Source organism: Moschus berezovskii, chromosome 9, assembly GCF_049115385.1.
Source record: "Moschus berezovskii isolate FMDL1 chromosome 9, NW_MosBer_1.0, whole genome shotgun sequence".
NCBI classification, from domain to species: Eukaryota; Metazoa; Chordata; class Mammalia; order Artiodactyla; family Moschidae; genus Moschus; species Moschus berezovskii.
This window is the reverse complement of record NC_142468.1, coordinates 108,176,828-108,192,692: the sequence shown is the minus strand read 5'-3', so window position 1 is coordinate 108,192,692 and position 15,865 is coordinate 108,176,828. Positions and strand designations below refer to the sequence as shown.

The 15,865-nt window shown below is 42.4% G+C and overlaps 2 protein-coding genes across 3 annotated transcripts in view; both read left to right on the top strand.

The window, feature by feature from the left end:
• The window catches only part of LOC148776998 (uncharacterized), a 359,335-nt gene extending 346,992 nt beyond the window's left edge, over window positions 1-12,343 (top strand). For both annotated transcript variants that reach the window (XR_016038339.1, XM_088840138.1), the window contains one exon: window positions 12,221-12,343. The gene's annotated coding sequence lies outside the window, so the exon portion shown is untranslated. The remainder of the gene's footprint in view (window positions 1-12,220) is intronic.
• Window positions 12,344-12,739: 396 nt separating this feature from the next.
• KCNN2 (potassium calcium-activated channel subfamily N member 2) overlaps window positions 12,740-15,865 on the top strand; it is a 173,471-nt gene continuing 170,345 nt past the window's right edge. Inside the window, exons 1-2 of the mRNA XM_055436452.2 lie at window positions 12,740-14,540; window positions 15,128-15,223. Of these exons, the coding sequence (XP_055292427.2) occupies window positions 13,266-14,540; window positions 15,128-15,223 (1,371 nt within the window). The 5' untranslated portion in view covers window positions 12,740-13,265. The remainder of the gene's footprint in view (window positions 14,541-15,127; window positions 15,224-15,865) is intronic.

Genomic DNA, 15,865 nt, shown 5'->3' with positions numbered 1-15,865 from the left:
AAGCAGTACAGGCTTTCCTCGAGAAACAAGAAAAATCTCAAATAGACAACATAGCCTACCACCTCAAAGAACTAGAAATGAAGAACAAACAAAACTCACAGTCGGCAGAAGGTATAATAAAGATAAGAGATGAAATAAATAAAACAGAGATTTAAAAAATAGAAAATATCAATAAAACCAAGAGTTGGTGTTTTGAAAAGATAAACAAAACTGACAAACCTCTAGCCAGACTTACTAAGAGAAAACTCAAATAAGCAAAATAGGAAATCAAAGAGAAGAAATAAGCGATACCATAGAAATATAAAAATTCATAAGAAAATACTATGAACATATGCTAACAAATTGGGCAACCTAGAAGAAATGGACAAGTTTCTAGAAACATACAGCCTGCCAAAACTGAGTCAAGAAGAAACAGAGAATTTGGAACAAACTGATCACTAAAAGTGAAATGGAATCTGTTAAAAAAAAAAAAAATTCCCTGCAAACAAAAGTCCAGGACCAGATGGCTTTACTGGAGAAGTCCACCAAACATAAAAAACGTACACCAATCCTTTTCAAGCTACTTCAAAAGATTGAGGAGCAGGGAACTTTCCCAGAGTCATTTTGTGAAGCTACCATCACCCTGCGACCAAAACCAAAGACTACAAAAAAGAATATTACAAGCCAATATCTTTGAATATATGGGCTCCCTGATAACTCAGCTGGTAAAGAATCCACCTGCAATGCAGGAGATCCCAGTCTGATTTCTGGGTTGGGAGGATCCCCTGGAGAAGGGATAGGCTACCCACTCTAGTATTCTCAGGCTTCCCTGGTGACTCAGTTGGTGAAGAATCCACCTGCAATGCGGGAGACCTGGGTTCATTCCCTGGGTTGGGAAGATCCCTTGGAGGAGGGCATGGCACCCCACTCCAGTATTCTTGCCTGGAGAATCCCCATGGACAGAGGAGCCTGGCGGGCTGTAGCCCATAGAGTCTCAGAGTTGGGCATGACTGCGTGACTAAGTGCACAGCACATCTTCAAATATAGATGTAAAAATCTTCAACAATATATTTACAAATAGAATTCAGTAATCCATAAAAAAGTCAGATATTATTTGGAAGTATTATATTTGCAATGAGTGCAATTTTTTAAAAGGTTATTTATTAACATTATTTGCATGTGGCCTTACTATTTTCAGCTCCCTGAACTATCAGTTTTACCCTTTATATTTTATTTTCTCGAAGACTTTCTTGATTCAAATTTGATACCTTTAATTTCTTGAAAAGCTAATTGGTTGTGGTTTTTTTGCCCATAGTTCTCATTTAGCATGGATTATAGGAAAAAAAGGATTCTTTGTACTCTCTATTTGCATAAAACAAAGGCTGAAGATTTTTAACTCTATAGAGAACCTCTGTTGTCACATGACTGTGACCACCTCCATCTCTCCCTCAATCTGTGCTAGATGAAATAATTCCAGATTCAGTGGAATTAACTTTTTATAGCAAAGTTTAGGAAATTGTTATTTTAGTTTGTCTAAAGTCCCCAAAGACCAGTTATCCCCATAAGGCAAAATACTCAGCTACTTCAGTGGTAAAACTGAGACCAATATGTGGGTCATGTCTAGTTTTGTTCTTACCTGCATAAAAATCTCCTAGTTAGAATCTGATTCTGATGCAGTTCTTGCTGTGATGGTTACAACCGTTTCCATTTTGGACATAGAGGAAAACTTCAGCAGAGGGCTAATAATTAACTCTGGGATGGCAACGTACCATTTTGAGTTCATGGACAGCCAACACCAAGTATTTAGCAACCTTGATTAAAGACCACAGTGAAGTTTCCTTTCCATGAAGCAAAACAAAGCAAAGCAAAAATTAAAACTAATACATCAGTAAATAAATAAGACTTCGATTCTCGGATGTTTGTGTAGCGTCTAGGTTTTAGTTTTTTCTGCTAGGCAGCAACTTGATGAGTTTAACTTTAACTAAATATTAATTCAACAAACACTGGACACCTTGCATGAATCGGATGCTAATCTAAACAAAGGGAATCATTTACTGCAATGTGGGGAAACACAGAGGTGGATATGTAAGAGACGAGGAAAGGATAGGTTCACGTGCTTGAGCTTTATGGACTTATTTTCCTTTCTTTTTATTGTATTTTAAAGAATATATTTATTGTATAAGATTCACCTGGGAAGCCACACCTAGAAGCTGCCCTTCATCCCCACAGCCACACCTACAGCTCAGCACTTACCAAGACAGTCCTGATGGTATCTGTCCTATGAATTTATACACAGCTGGTGTGTGCGTGTGTGCATGTACGCTCAGGCGTGTCCACCTCTTTGTGACCCCATGGACTGTGGCCCACCAGGCTCTTCTGTCCATGGAATTTTTCAGGAAATAATACTGGAGTGGGTTGCCATTTCCTCCTCCAGGGGATCTTCCCGACCCAGAGGTTGAACTTGAGTCTCTTGTGTCTCCTGCACTAGCAGGAGGATTCTTTTACCACTGCACTACCTGAGAAACCCCAGATAGACGCACGTTTAAGTTTTATATATGGGATCATACTGTATGAATTGTTCTGTCATTTGGTTTTATTTAATGATAAGAGTATGGGTGATAATTCTATAGGTCTTATTCACCCTCTACATATAGGACTTATTCATCATTTTAAGAAAAACTATTATAGAATGCCTTTCATGGGTATTTATTTTATTCTGTTTTCCAATAATGTACATCATTGTAAATATATCTTTCTGCACATTAGCAAATATTTCTAAAGAATAGATTTTTATTAGAGGACTTCTTAAAAATATTCATTTAACATTGGGCGGATTCTTGTCAAATTGGCTTCAAATAGGCTTTACCAATTTATACTCATATCTATGGTATATGAGAAAGCTGGTGTCTTGCATCCTCACCAATGCATTATACAGAATTAGTCAGTCTAATGGAAATAAACGTCATTTCAATCTGTGTTTCCTTGATTTTTCAAAGATCTTCTTTTGCTTTCTCAGACCATTAAAATTCCATCTTCTTTGAATTGCTTGCTCATGTCCTTTGTATTAGATTTCTACTCAGTTCTTTACTTTTTCTCATATCAAATTCTTAAACCTTTTAAAAAACATATTTCTTGATATTAAAATCTTTTGTTTGTTAAATATGACACTCATCTTTTTTTGGTTTTGGTCCCTATGGGTGTCTTGTAATGCTATAAGATCAAATCAGTTGTCTTTTCCTTTATGGCTGTTTAGTTTAGTCAGTTTTAGGAAAACCTTTTCATGTTATGATCATAAACTATATTTCCTTTATTTTCTTCTGTACTTCTGTAGTTTTGCTTCTTAAATCGAGTGAGCTGTGTTTTTAAAGATTAGTTATGTCAACTACATAAAGAAGGCTTAGAAAGCTTTTCTAAACATTTGTGGCAAGTGTCTTTGTTTTTAAAAATCAAACAAGAAACAGAATCCCCTGTCCTTTTAACTTCCTAAAGACATACTCTGTGTCATATCCATTACTACATTCAAATGTGAACACGTGTTCCCTCTTCTTGTTTATTTCCTCTTCCGGCCTGCTGCGAATCGAGGCTTCTCTAGTTAGCCACCTGAAAACTTTATCCTTCTCACATTTTCTGACCTGCCCTGAAGACTGTGAAACCATGATCCTCCTTAAACCTGCTATAATGAAGGCTGCTTCCTAGGAAAACTCAGACAGTCCTTTGAGGAAAAAAATGAGAAAAACAGAAAACAGATCATAAGGGCCTCCTAAGGACTATAAGTCTAAGACATACAAACATAACATATTTTCTCTGCTACTTGTTAAAGAAAGGGACAAAAGTGAAGCAAAAAGCCCTTCCTTGCCATATCTTGGTAAATCCAACCAAAACTGACTTTTCTACCCTTACCCCTGAGTGAAGATCTAATAAAAAATGTCAACACTCTGGCTTGCTAAGGTAGCAAACGGCACCCTTTTAGTCATGTCAGAATTTACTACTTGTCGGTAAAATTCAGTTTTAAAATTATTGTTCTTTTCTTTGCTGTTCTCCACAGTCTGATCTTGGGATAAGCAAAATGCTAACATCTATAACAGGAAATATAAAAGTATTTTATCTTGGAACTCTACTTAATAACCTAGAAAAATCTTTTTGAGCAATCTTATTTCAATGGCTTAGTACACTTCTTATTATACTTATCCTCAAGAACAAAGTGTTCTGTTCTCTACATCATTTTTTTTCATTATCTATGAGACCACTAAAAGAAAAGTATTAAAAAACTGTTTTCAGTTCAGTTCAGTCTTTTAGTGAAGTATTTAATAAACAAAAACATGACCTTTATCTCTGCTAGAGATAAAAACAAAAAAATCCATGAACAAATTAGTTCTTCATGTAAGAATGGGAAATGGGAATTTTGCATTCCCCTGATGTAATTATCCAATTCCCAAGCCCCCCTAGACAATCATTCATGTGACAGCTTTGAACATTGGTTCGGCTTTCATTAAGAGGGCATCTGACTCCCCTGATCTCTTCTGAAGTGATCATTGAAGTAAGTCTGATCCTGGTGTTACAGTCACTTGTCAATATCAAATGAGACCTCTGCCACCTACACAGTGCTTGTGCTATGCTCTCATGACTGCTGAGTCCTTTAAGATGTTTGCTTCAAACAGCTGGACTACGTGCTGTTGGTTGGGTGCAGAGTGCACTTTTGTTGCCAACCCTCTAGACTGAGAGCGTATAACTCCCCAAATTGCTACAGCTAACCTCTTTAAAAAGACTTCAGTCTCACCATACTGTATTTGCACTACTTAAGGGGGATGGAGCTGACACATCTCACAAGTGACCATTATGACTTATCTTCAAAGGATACTTTAGTTTTAGTTCCTTTTCATTGTCTGTTAGAATCATATGATAATGGTGATTTTTAACTGTAGAATTCAGTACAAAATATAACTGAGCTTTACTTAGATGTAAGAGAAAGTTACATTCCACAATTAAAATAAAAATGCCTCAGGTCATTTTTTTATTGAAATTCTTCTTGGATATTTATTGAATCATGATACTGTTAGGATTTAAAAGCCATTTAGATAGAGTCTCAAAGAAGAAAGTCTGGAATCCTCAAATTCCTTAAAATTCATGGATAATATTCTTGCCTGGGAAATCCCACAGAGCCTGGGGTCACAAGAGTCAGACACAACTTAGCAACTAAAACACCACAATAGTAACTCATGCTACTTAGGAAAACTTATTCCTGCTCCACTCTAATTTTATCTAATACTGCCCCAGCACTGTTCATTTTAAACTGATACTTTCATTTTAGCTTTCAGTTATGTTTGGGAATTTCTCTCATCAGTTGCTAACAACTTTCTTGATATATAATTCACATAGTGTATAAGTCACCCATTCCACGTGTACACATTAATGATTTTTAGTATATTCACAGAGTTATGTGGCTATTACCATGCTGTGCCATGCTGTGCTGAGTCTCTTCAATTGTGTCCAGTTCTTTGGACTGCAGCCCACCAGGGTCCTCCACGGGAGGAGGAGAGAAGCTGGAGCTTCAGCTCCCATGGGAGGGGGAGAATCCCTGCATGGGATTCTCCAGGCAAGAATACTAGAGTGGGTTGCCATTCCCTTCTCCAGGGCCTTTCTGGAGGGGAACTCCCCGACTCAGGATCAAACCCGAGTCTCTTGTATCTCCTGCGTTGATTGGCAGGCATATTCTTTGTCACTGCTGCTGCTGCTGCTAAGTCGCTTCAGTCGTGTCCGACTCTGTGCGACCCCAGAGATGGCAGCCCACCAGGCTCTGCCGTCCCCGGGATTCTCCAGGCAAGAACACTAGCACAACTTTAAAATATTTTTATCACATCAGTAAGAAACACTTATACTCATTAATGAATCCCCATTTCTGCTGCCTCCTTAACCCCAGCATAAGACAGCCACTAATGTAACTTTTTGTTTATAGATTTGCTTATATTGGACATTTCCTGTGGATAGAATCATACATGTTGTCTTTTGTGACTGGCTTTCCTTCACATTCTTCAAGGTTCCTCCTTGTTGTAGCATTTATCACTATTTAATTGCTTTTCACTGATGAGTAATATTCCATTTTAAAAATATACCATGTTTTATTTATACACTGACCAGTTGATATACATTTGAATTCTTTCCAGTTTTTGCTATTTAAATAATGCTGCTGTAAACATTCATGTGCAAGCTTTTGTGTAGATGTATATTTTCATTTCTCTAGACTATGTGCCTAGGAGTAGAATTACTGGATAATATACTAGTTTTAGAATTAATATTTTAAGGCACTTCTAAATGTTTTCCAAAACTGCTTGTACCCCTTTACATTCCCACCAGCAATGTATGAGAGTTCAAATTTCACCATATCCTCTCCAACACTTGTTATTGCTTGTCTTTCTGATTAAAGACATCTTGGGGTTATGAAGTGGTATTATAGTTTTGATTGACATTTTCCCAGTGGCTAATGATGTGCATTTATTTTCATGTGCTTTGTCACTATTATACCTTCTTTTAGAAATGTCTATTCAGAGAATTTGCCTTTGGGTTATTTATTCTTTTCATTATCAAGTTTAAAGAGTTCTTTATATTTTGGGTGCAAGTCCCTTTCACATCTATGACTTGCAAATATTTTCTCCCAATGGCAGAAAATGAAGTGGAACTAAAGAGTCTCTTGATAAGGGTGAAGGGGAAAAGTGAAAGAGCCAGCTTAAAACTAAATAGAAAAAAAAAAAGAAACTAAGATCATGGGCATCCGGCCCCAATACTTCATGGCAAATAGAAGGGGAAAAGGTGGAAGAAGTGGTAGTTTTCCCCTTATTGGGCTCTAAAATCACTGTGGATCATGACTGCAGCCTTGAAATAAGAAGATGATTGCTTCTTGGCAGGAAAGCTATGTCAAACCTAGGCAGTGTATTGAAAAGCAGAGACGTTACTCTGCAACAAAGGTCCATATAGTCAAGGCTATGGTTTTCCCAGTGGTCACGTGAGAGCTGGACCATAAAGAAGGCAGAATGATGAAGAACTGATGCCTTCGAACTGTGGTCTGGAGAAGACTCTGAAAGTCCACTGGACAGCAAGGAGATCAAACCAGTCAATCTTCAGGGAAATCAACCCTGTATACTCTTTGGAAGGACTGATGCTGAAGCTGAAGCTCCAGTATTTTGGTCATCTGATGCAAAGAACTGACTCATTGGGAAAAGTCTCTAATGCTGGGAAAGATTGAAGGCAGAAGGAGAAGAGGGCGTCAGAGGATGATATGGCTGGATGGCATCACCGATGAACTTGGGCAAACTTCGGGAGATCGTGAGGGACAGGGAGGCCTGGCATGCTGCCATCCATGTTGTTGCAAGGAGTCAGACATGAGTGAGCGACTGAACTGAACTGATATTCAATCTGATTGGATTTTGTTGAGAATTTTGCATCTGTGTTCATAAATAATATCAGTCTTTAGATTTCTTTTCTTGTGATGTCCCTAAGTTCAATAATCTTTTTTTTTTTTTTTTCTTGTCAGCTCAAATCTGTTGAGCCCCTCTAGTGAATTCTTCATTTTGGTTATTGTACTTTTCAACTCCAGAATTTCCATTTTATTCTTTTAAATAATTTCTGTCTCTTTATTGGCGTTTGCTGTTTGATGAGTCATTCCCATCATACCTCCCTTTACCCGTTCTTTAATTATGATACAGCACTGGGCTTATGAACTACGCTTGTTCAGTACATTTGTTAACAGAGTTTTCTGAAATATTGAGACAGGAATGATCACTTCCCTCTAAATAACACGGCTGTGAATATGAAACCTAGAACTGCTACAGCCATTTCCCCTACCATAAGGTAAATTAGTTAGACCAATATATATGGAAGAGAACAGTGTCATGAAAATACCTGAGGAAAGTTTCTGGAACCCTGATGAAGTTTTAACCTCTGAAACAAACAGAACTGGCATATTCCGTAATCATGATATTTTCAGTTATAAGAGCCAAGAAATACACAGAAGAACTGCGAGCCAGTCTTGCTAGACCCTGCTGGACTGCAGACAAGTTCCTCCAAGCCACAGGGCAAGGAGCTTGAGCCTCTTTCTTCTCCCTTGTTATGTAAAAAGACAAAATGGACTCTGTTAGCGTGAATAAGTAGTCTTCATTGGCCTTCAGTTTTTACTGTGAATGTTGCCAAAAATGAGAAATGCCAAGGCTGCCAGCAAAGTCAGCAGAATACTGTATCTGAAGAGACTAGGATCTGTATTTTTTAATATTTTTTAATTGGGCACCTTGGACCTGCGTACGTACAGCACTGCGGTTTTATCCAGTCTTGTATTAGAGCCTCATGAATTATTCTGTTGATCAAATGAAGTTAACAAAATGACAGTAGTTGAGAATCTCAGAATCCCAATCAAGCCAGGGAGGACATGTCCATGAGGTCATTCAAAGACAGTGAATGGCAATAACAAGCTACTGCTCTCTGCTCCTTGACTTTTAGTGGGGTGCCAGCCAGTATGAGCAGATAGAGTCAATAGGTTATCCTTCTACTCTGCAGGAAAGGCTACAAGGGTGTTAAACAAACTCACCAGACAGACTCAGAAGACTGTACTTGAGGGTTAGCTTTTTCCTGCTACTCACTAACTGCATGACCTGGGGTAGCCCAGGCACCACATTTCAGGATTATCCTTACCGGTAAAGCAGAAGTGATCATAAAAACTGCCTTGCCTTGGGGTAAGGGTGCTTGAGAGATGAAAATAAAATAATACATGAGAAACTGCTTTACAAACTAGAATGTGCTATTCAGTAAGTCTTTTTTATGACTTGGTAGCTCGAATATGTGTTTCTAGGTGCCCAGGTATATTTGTTTATATAACCCATAGACTATTTTAAAAAGACTTATCAATCACAGTCAATAATTTCAACCTGTTCACCTATTTAATTATGTAACGTCATTCAATTATACTAGACATTTATAGATATGGTGATTAGCTGAGACATGGTAGCAAGCAAGGATGAGGGTAAAACAAATTTGGAAATGTTAAGATGTTAATGAATAAGTCCTAACAGTATAATTAATCCCTGAATAATAGTGATATTACTAAAAATTAACAAGACTATCATCATCAATAAGCTCATTCAGGTCTTGATACTAATAATAATGTGGGAGCATAAAGAATATAACACATAAAAATATTTTACTGCTTCTTCAAATGTACATTTCTTATGAATTGAGAACAATATGTGGTTTAAAAATAAGTGTTTTTTTAATGAAATGTGTCAGTAAACAAAGAATTGTTGTTGTGCTGTGAGAATAACTCTGATATTTTCCCAAGTCCCCATTTGCATCAAATGCTAAGCAAACTAAGTTCAAAGAGGCTGTGGCTTGTTACAACTTCAGTGGTTGGCACCATCAAATAATTTACTCACTCAGGCAAAGACAAAGAAATATCTCAGAAAAACACTTACTTTGTAGGTCGAAGAATCTCTCAGAGCGCTCAATGTGGCAAACAGATGCCCTGGTGCCTGCATCAATCAGCTGTTCTGACAGCCTTTTCAAATAGACCAGAAACATCGAAATTCAAGAGTCCTGCTTTTTATAAGAAACAGAGATAGCATAGACTAGTAGTTCCTGTGAAAAGAGAATTAAAAAAACCAACAAACTCTTGGCATAATATAAATCTGCATAAAATAAAGGATTTAGTGCAAATGACCTGAAGCTTTTTCCCAAGCCCTTGTGGTCTGGGAAAATCATCCTTCTAAGCCTGTTATTAAGTGTTTGTGGAGTGCTTTGGGAGTGTTATATGTATGTGTCTGTTCACCAGCTTGAAATACAACAAATAAGAAAAAGCAATCTTTCTAACCCATAAGGTTAAAAAAAAAAAGGTAATTTTCATAAGAACATGACACTAGAAAATAAAGGGCATTTAAATGACAGGATTTGAAATGTATTTTGTGGATGAGTATGACCTCTGGTGTTAAACTAGAGAAATTTCCAGCACTTATGCATCTTAATGACAGAAAGAGAAGCAAATGCAGCTTTCCAAGAGCTTATTATTGGAGGCTGCAAGCCCTTGTATTGTGACCTTGCTTTCAACCTCTTTCTATTTCCTCCCTCTCTCTTTCCCTCCTCACTCTCACAAATAAAAATGAGTATTTACTATGTGTGAAGTACTGTCCATGTGAAAGAATATTACCTTTGTTGTTCTAACTACTTAACTTTACATGGTACATCTATAATCCCATATAGGGAGAAAAATAGCAAAATGATGGTAAACTATATGAAAAGTTTACATATAAGCTTGAAATTGGTTTGTTAATTTTATAAAGAAAAGAGGTTGATGAAAAGAACTCCTTAAATGTGCCCCTGTCATAACCCAATAGTGTGAAATGTCCTAAACAATAATGTTATGAGGATTCAGACTAACACAGAAACTTATTGTGAGATCTTGTCATTTTTCACCATCATACTAATAGTGGATTATCATACTCTCCAAAGGCAAACTTTTATTACCAAGAAGATTTTTTGAGTGTGTGTGATAGATGATTCCTTGAAACAGAAAGATGATAAATATCTGACTGACTCTTACTTTCGTCTCTCTCCAATCACAGTGGGTTTCATATTATTTCATGAATTTTTGCAAGGTACTGGCTAAGTGGAAGTACTGATATTTGAGTTATTCTACGGCTCCTCATGTTATGTGCCAAATCTCCATTTCTTTCTTACGTTGTGCATCCTTTCCTCCCAACCCTCCTTAAATCTCAAGTCTTTGTTTCTACATGATTAAAAGGACTGCATGTAATCTTGTACTAGACAAAGTATACAACATTTATTTCCCTGTTATTTTGTTTGTAGAACTTATTTGAAGCTTTGAATTTGCTATTTGAGAAAGTCAGTTTGACAACAAAAAATGCAGATATTGTTTTGTGGGTTTTTTTGGCAGTCATTTTTAAAACATTTTAATAACTCTAGAACCTTATATCTAAATCTGTAACAGTTTAGTGTGGTAATAATTATTATATTTGGAGAGGATATTGATGTAGTCTTTCATTTAAATTTACAAAAGGCTAATGGAGAGTATTAATTTACCATGATAAATACATTTGATGTATTAAATGATGAATCAAACTTTTTCACTTAATCAGCTATGTGTAACAACTAAAAGGAGGTCATATAATTCACTACAAAGTGAAAATAAATGTATTATGAATTTTGTGCTTGAGTTGAATTTTACTTCACACCAGAAGGTGAAAAAATTTTAATTTGGAAGCTTTTGTTGTAATTTCAAATTACTCATTACAATTGTTTTTAAAAGTCATGCTCACCACACAATTCATGCAGATCTACTCAGCTACCCCAAAGATTCTATGAGCTTAATAATTCTAAATGTGTTATTGAATTGCCAAAAATCATAATAGAATATAAAAATAAAATGCTGTCTCCAGCTTTTAGCCATTCAAATTATATTCTTGACCGAGACTACTGAGAAATAGTTCTCTGGGACTAAAAGCAACCCTCTCCTTTTTTTTTTTTTTTCTTTCCTGGATTTGTTTGCTTGCATGCACCAAAAAAAATTAAACTTGCTTAACTGATGTCCAAAGGATATCCTAAAATGAATTATTCACTCCATAGCATTGAAGCACACATACTCTCTTAGGAGCAGGTACCTTGTAAGAAACTTTAGGGCCGCTGCCGAGTAGAATATCAAGAAACTGGATCCAGCTGAGAGTTCCAATTACCTAATGAAGGTGATCTGCTTTCACTTTAATTTCTGGGTCAGTCTAACTCTTCATAACTTCTATCATAAAAATCCTGCTTTAAAATTACAATTTAAAAAGTAAATATTCAACTGGCCAGTGTATTTCATTCCATTTTCTGGAAATGGGAATCTCAATTTGCAGACAAAGACGTAAGATGGAGCAGTAACAAAGAACCCTTGAAAGGTTCCCCTGCCGCTCTGTGTTAGCGCAACATACCGCCTAAAAGGAAGACACATCACAGGAAATTTGAGAGACACAAAACATAATTTTTATTGGTTTATTAGCAAATAAATATTATACCTAACTCGAGCAAAACTCCAGTACTGTCCTCAAGCAACTATTATTCAGCCCGAGTTCTCGTTATTAATAATTTCCCAGCCAGGGTATGATGCCGGCGTGCATCGTGCCGCCTCTCCCTCCGCCGCGGCGGTCAGGCCCAGAAGATGCTCGGTGTGTGCGCGTCTGTGACCCGCCTTTGCTCTGTGTCTCCGCTGCAGGTGGGGAGGAGGAAGAGGGACAGAAGACGAGCTGGCGGTGGCTGGCGGTCGCTGAGCATCCCCCAAGACCCTCAAGCAAGAGTCCTCTCCAAGGCAGGAAGAGCCCACGGACCTACCCACTGGGGTGGCCAGAGGGCCTGAGCGCGTAACCCAGGACCCGGCGGCCGGGGGCGCCAGCCCCTCATGTTCCGCAGAAGGCGCAAATGTGAGCGGCGGTAGCTGGGAAAGCCCTCCACCCCCGCCAGGGGGACCCGGGAAGCCCAATCGAGCTCCTCGCGAGGACAGAGGGGATCCCCTCCTCCGGCCCCGCCCCCATCCTCCCCGGCCCGGGCGCCGAGGCGGTTAACCCTTGCTGCGCCGCAGCGCAGGGCGAGCGCACCGCGCAGCCTATCCCAACTACCAGGCGCCGAAGCCCAGCGGCGCGGGAAGATTAGGGCTCGAGGGCCGCTTGGATCTCGCCGCGGCCAACCTGGGGCTCAGGCGCCGGGGTTCTCACCAAGCCCTGCTGCACTGGCTCAGCTAGCCATCAAAGCTTTTCTCTCCAAAGTGGGTGTCCACACAGTTATTTGGCGGGTAGTTGGCAGCCCACTCTCAGCAGGACAATCAGGGAGCCGTAGGCGTGGGGCGAGGGGGCTGTTGTTCTGCAGCTCTTAAGAGGCGTGCATGCCAGTGAAGGAGTGGCCCCGGGTTCCGCACCGTTTCCTCCCCTGACGCTCTGGCTGGGGTGGCCCAACGTGCTGCAGTGCCCGGGCAAGTGATCGAGACTGCATGTCTGGCAACAGTTAGGGGGGCAGTGGCGCGGGAAGGAGGGACGCCCCTACCTTTTCCCCCTTTCACTGCAGACCCGCTGCACTCCCCAGCCCTCGTGGGGCTCAAGGGTAGTCTCCGATCATCAGCAAGTGGAATCCTCGCCCTCCCCCTGTCCTAGCCTGAGCACCCTAGGGTTTTCATCCTGCAGATTCCCCCTCCCCATCTCTCTCTCTCACACACACGTTCCCCTAAACCTCGCGCCGCAAACTCAGTCTCGGTCCCCGCAGGTGATGTCATGCCCATTGTTTTGGTGCGCCCGACCAATCGGACTCGCCGCCTGGATTCTACCGGAGCCGGCATGGGCCCTTCCTCGCACCAGCAGCAGGAGTCTCCGCTCCCGACCATAACGCATTGCGCAGGGTGCACCACCGCCTGGTCTCCCTGCAGCTTTAACAGCCCTGACATGGAAACCCCATTGCAGTTCCAGCGCGGCTTCTTCTCGGAGCAGCCGCCGCCGCCGTCGCGCTCCTCGCACCTGCATTGCCAGCAGCAGCAGCAGAGCCAGGACAAGCCGTGCGCGCCCTTCGCGCCCCTCCCGCACCCTCACCACCACCCGCACCTCGCGCACCAGCAGCCGGGCAGCGGCGGCAGCAGCCCATGCCTCCGGTGCAACAGCTGCGCCTCCTCCGGTGCCCCGGGGGCGGGGGCGGGGGATAACCTGTCCCTGCTGCTCCGTACCTCCTCGCCCGGCGGCGGCGCCTTCCGGACCCGCACTTCCTCGCCGCTGTCGGGCTCGTCGTGCTGCTGCTGCTGCTCGTCGCGCCGGGGCAGCCAGCTCAATGTGAGCGAGCTGACGCCGTCCAGCCATGCCAGTGCGCTCCGGCAGCAGTACGCGCAACAGCCAGCGTCCGCCTCCCAGTACCACCAGTGCCACAGCCTGCAGCCCGCCGCCAGCCCCACGGGCAGCCTCGGCAGCCTGGGCTCTGGGCCCCCGCTCTCGCACTACCACCACCACCCGCACCCGGCGCACCACCAGCATCACCAACCCCAGGCGCGCCGCGAGAGCAACCCCTTCACCGAAATAGCCATGAGCAGCTGTAGGTACAACGGGGGCGTCATGCGGCCGCTCAGCAACTTGAGCGCGTCCCGCCGGAACCTGCACGAGATGGACTCCGAGGCGCAGCCCCTACAGCCCCCGGTGTCTGTCGGAGGAGGTGGCGGCGCGTCCTCCCCGTCTGCAGCCGCGGCCGCTGCCGCTTCGTCCTCAGCCCCAGAGATCGTGGTATCCAAGCCGGAGCACAACAACTCCAATAACCTGGCGCTCTACGGAGCCGGCGGCGGCGGCAGCACTGGAGGCGGCGGCGGCGGCGGCGGCGGCAGCGGGCATGGCAGCGGCAGTGGCACCAAGTCCAGCAAAAAGAAGAACCAGAACATCGGCTACAAGCTGGGCCACCGGCGCGCCCTGTTCGAGAAGCGCAAGCGGCTCAGCGACTACGCGCTCATCTTTGGCATGTTCGGCATCGTGGTTATGGTCATCGAGACCGAGCTGTCGTGGGGCGCCTACGACAAGGTAGGTGCTCGAGCCCTTTGCCCACCGTTCCCGGGCCGCAGAGCCGGACGCCTGGTGATTGCGGTGGTCGCTGGCGATAACTCTCTGCCTGCCAGTGCGGAGCCTTCCTCTGACAATCGGAGTTGTCCGCCGCGAGGGCGAGTGCCACTCGGACTCGCACCCTTAACCCTAGTCTGGAGAGGAAGCCTTTCCGCGCGCAGCCAAAGTTCTGAAGGGAGTGAATGCCCCGCCAGTTTGGGTGTTTTAAAGAAGTGATTTCAGGACTCCGTGGGGGAAAGCATGCTTTATTTCTCTCCTGAGGCTCACGATTTAGGAGGTCTCTTTCAAACCCAAAGGCTTAAACTCAAAGATAACTTCCTCATGGATTTCGAGAGCCACAAGCTGCACTTGGGTCCGAGTAGTTGCGGACCCCGCTGCTGCTTGGCCTTCCCTGATCTCGTCACTTTCCTGACGGATCACAGAGCCAAAACAGATGCCCCTACCTTCATCCTCCCCCGGGGAGCTCAGATCCAGTTGCTGGGGTTTGGCCGACCCCCCCAGGGCTTAAAAGTGCTTCTTTTAAAAAAGTGCTTCTGTCTTTGTTGCAGGCGTCGCTGTATTCCTTAGCTCTGAAATGCCTTATCAGTCTCTCCACGATCATCCTGCTCGGTCTGATCATCGTGTACCACGCCAGGGAAATACAGGTAACTTAGGCTCTGCTGTTTATGAATGACCCCAACCTGGGGAAGTGCAAGGCAGCAGATGCTTTTCCAAGCTCTCCTGTCCTTGCCGGAGGTTACAGAAGACACATGCTGTGTTGTTACCTTAGCACCTGACCTGTTCTTTCAAGAAGCTGAAAGCAAAACAAACAGTGCAGCATGTAAATATGCAGTAGTTTCCAGGATTTATTTGTTAAACCTCAGATTCCCCCATTTTCTTTGGTAGGTCCACTTCTCCATGACTGTCATTGCATTTGCTTTCCTTAAGGCCAGTTAAGCACTAGCCTTAATCTGTAGGGTGGATGAGTATTCTCCTTTAATACACAGTTAACAAGATGGATGGGTCATTAGGGAAGATCGTGCCTATCTGTGTCACCTTCCATACTAACTGCGGCTTAAAGAAGAAAAGAGTCCTGGGACGTTGCTTGCTAATGTGTATTAATAAGGCAAGAGGAGAATTCTAACCTTTCTATATCTTACCCTAACATTAGAGAAAGAATCTGTTGGGAATTTAGAATACAAATTCTGTATATCTGGTAGTTTGGTAGATTTTTAGGTACATTTATTATTTAAAATGTCACTTAAGAGCAAAGGCCACTGCCCTTGTGAGTGGACTTCTTAGGAAAA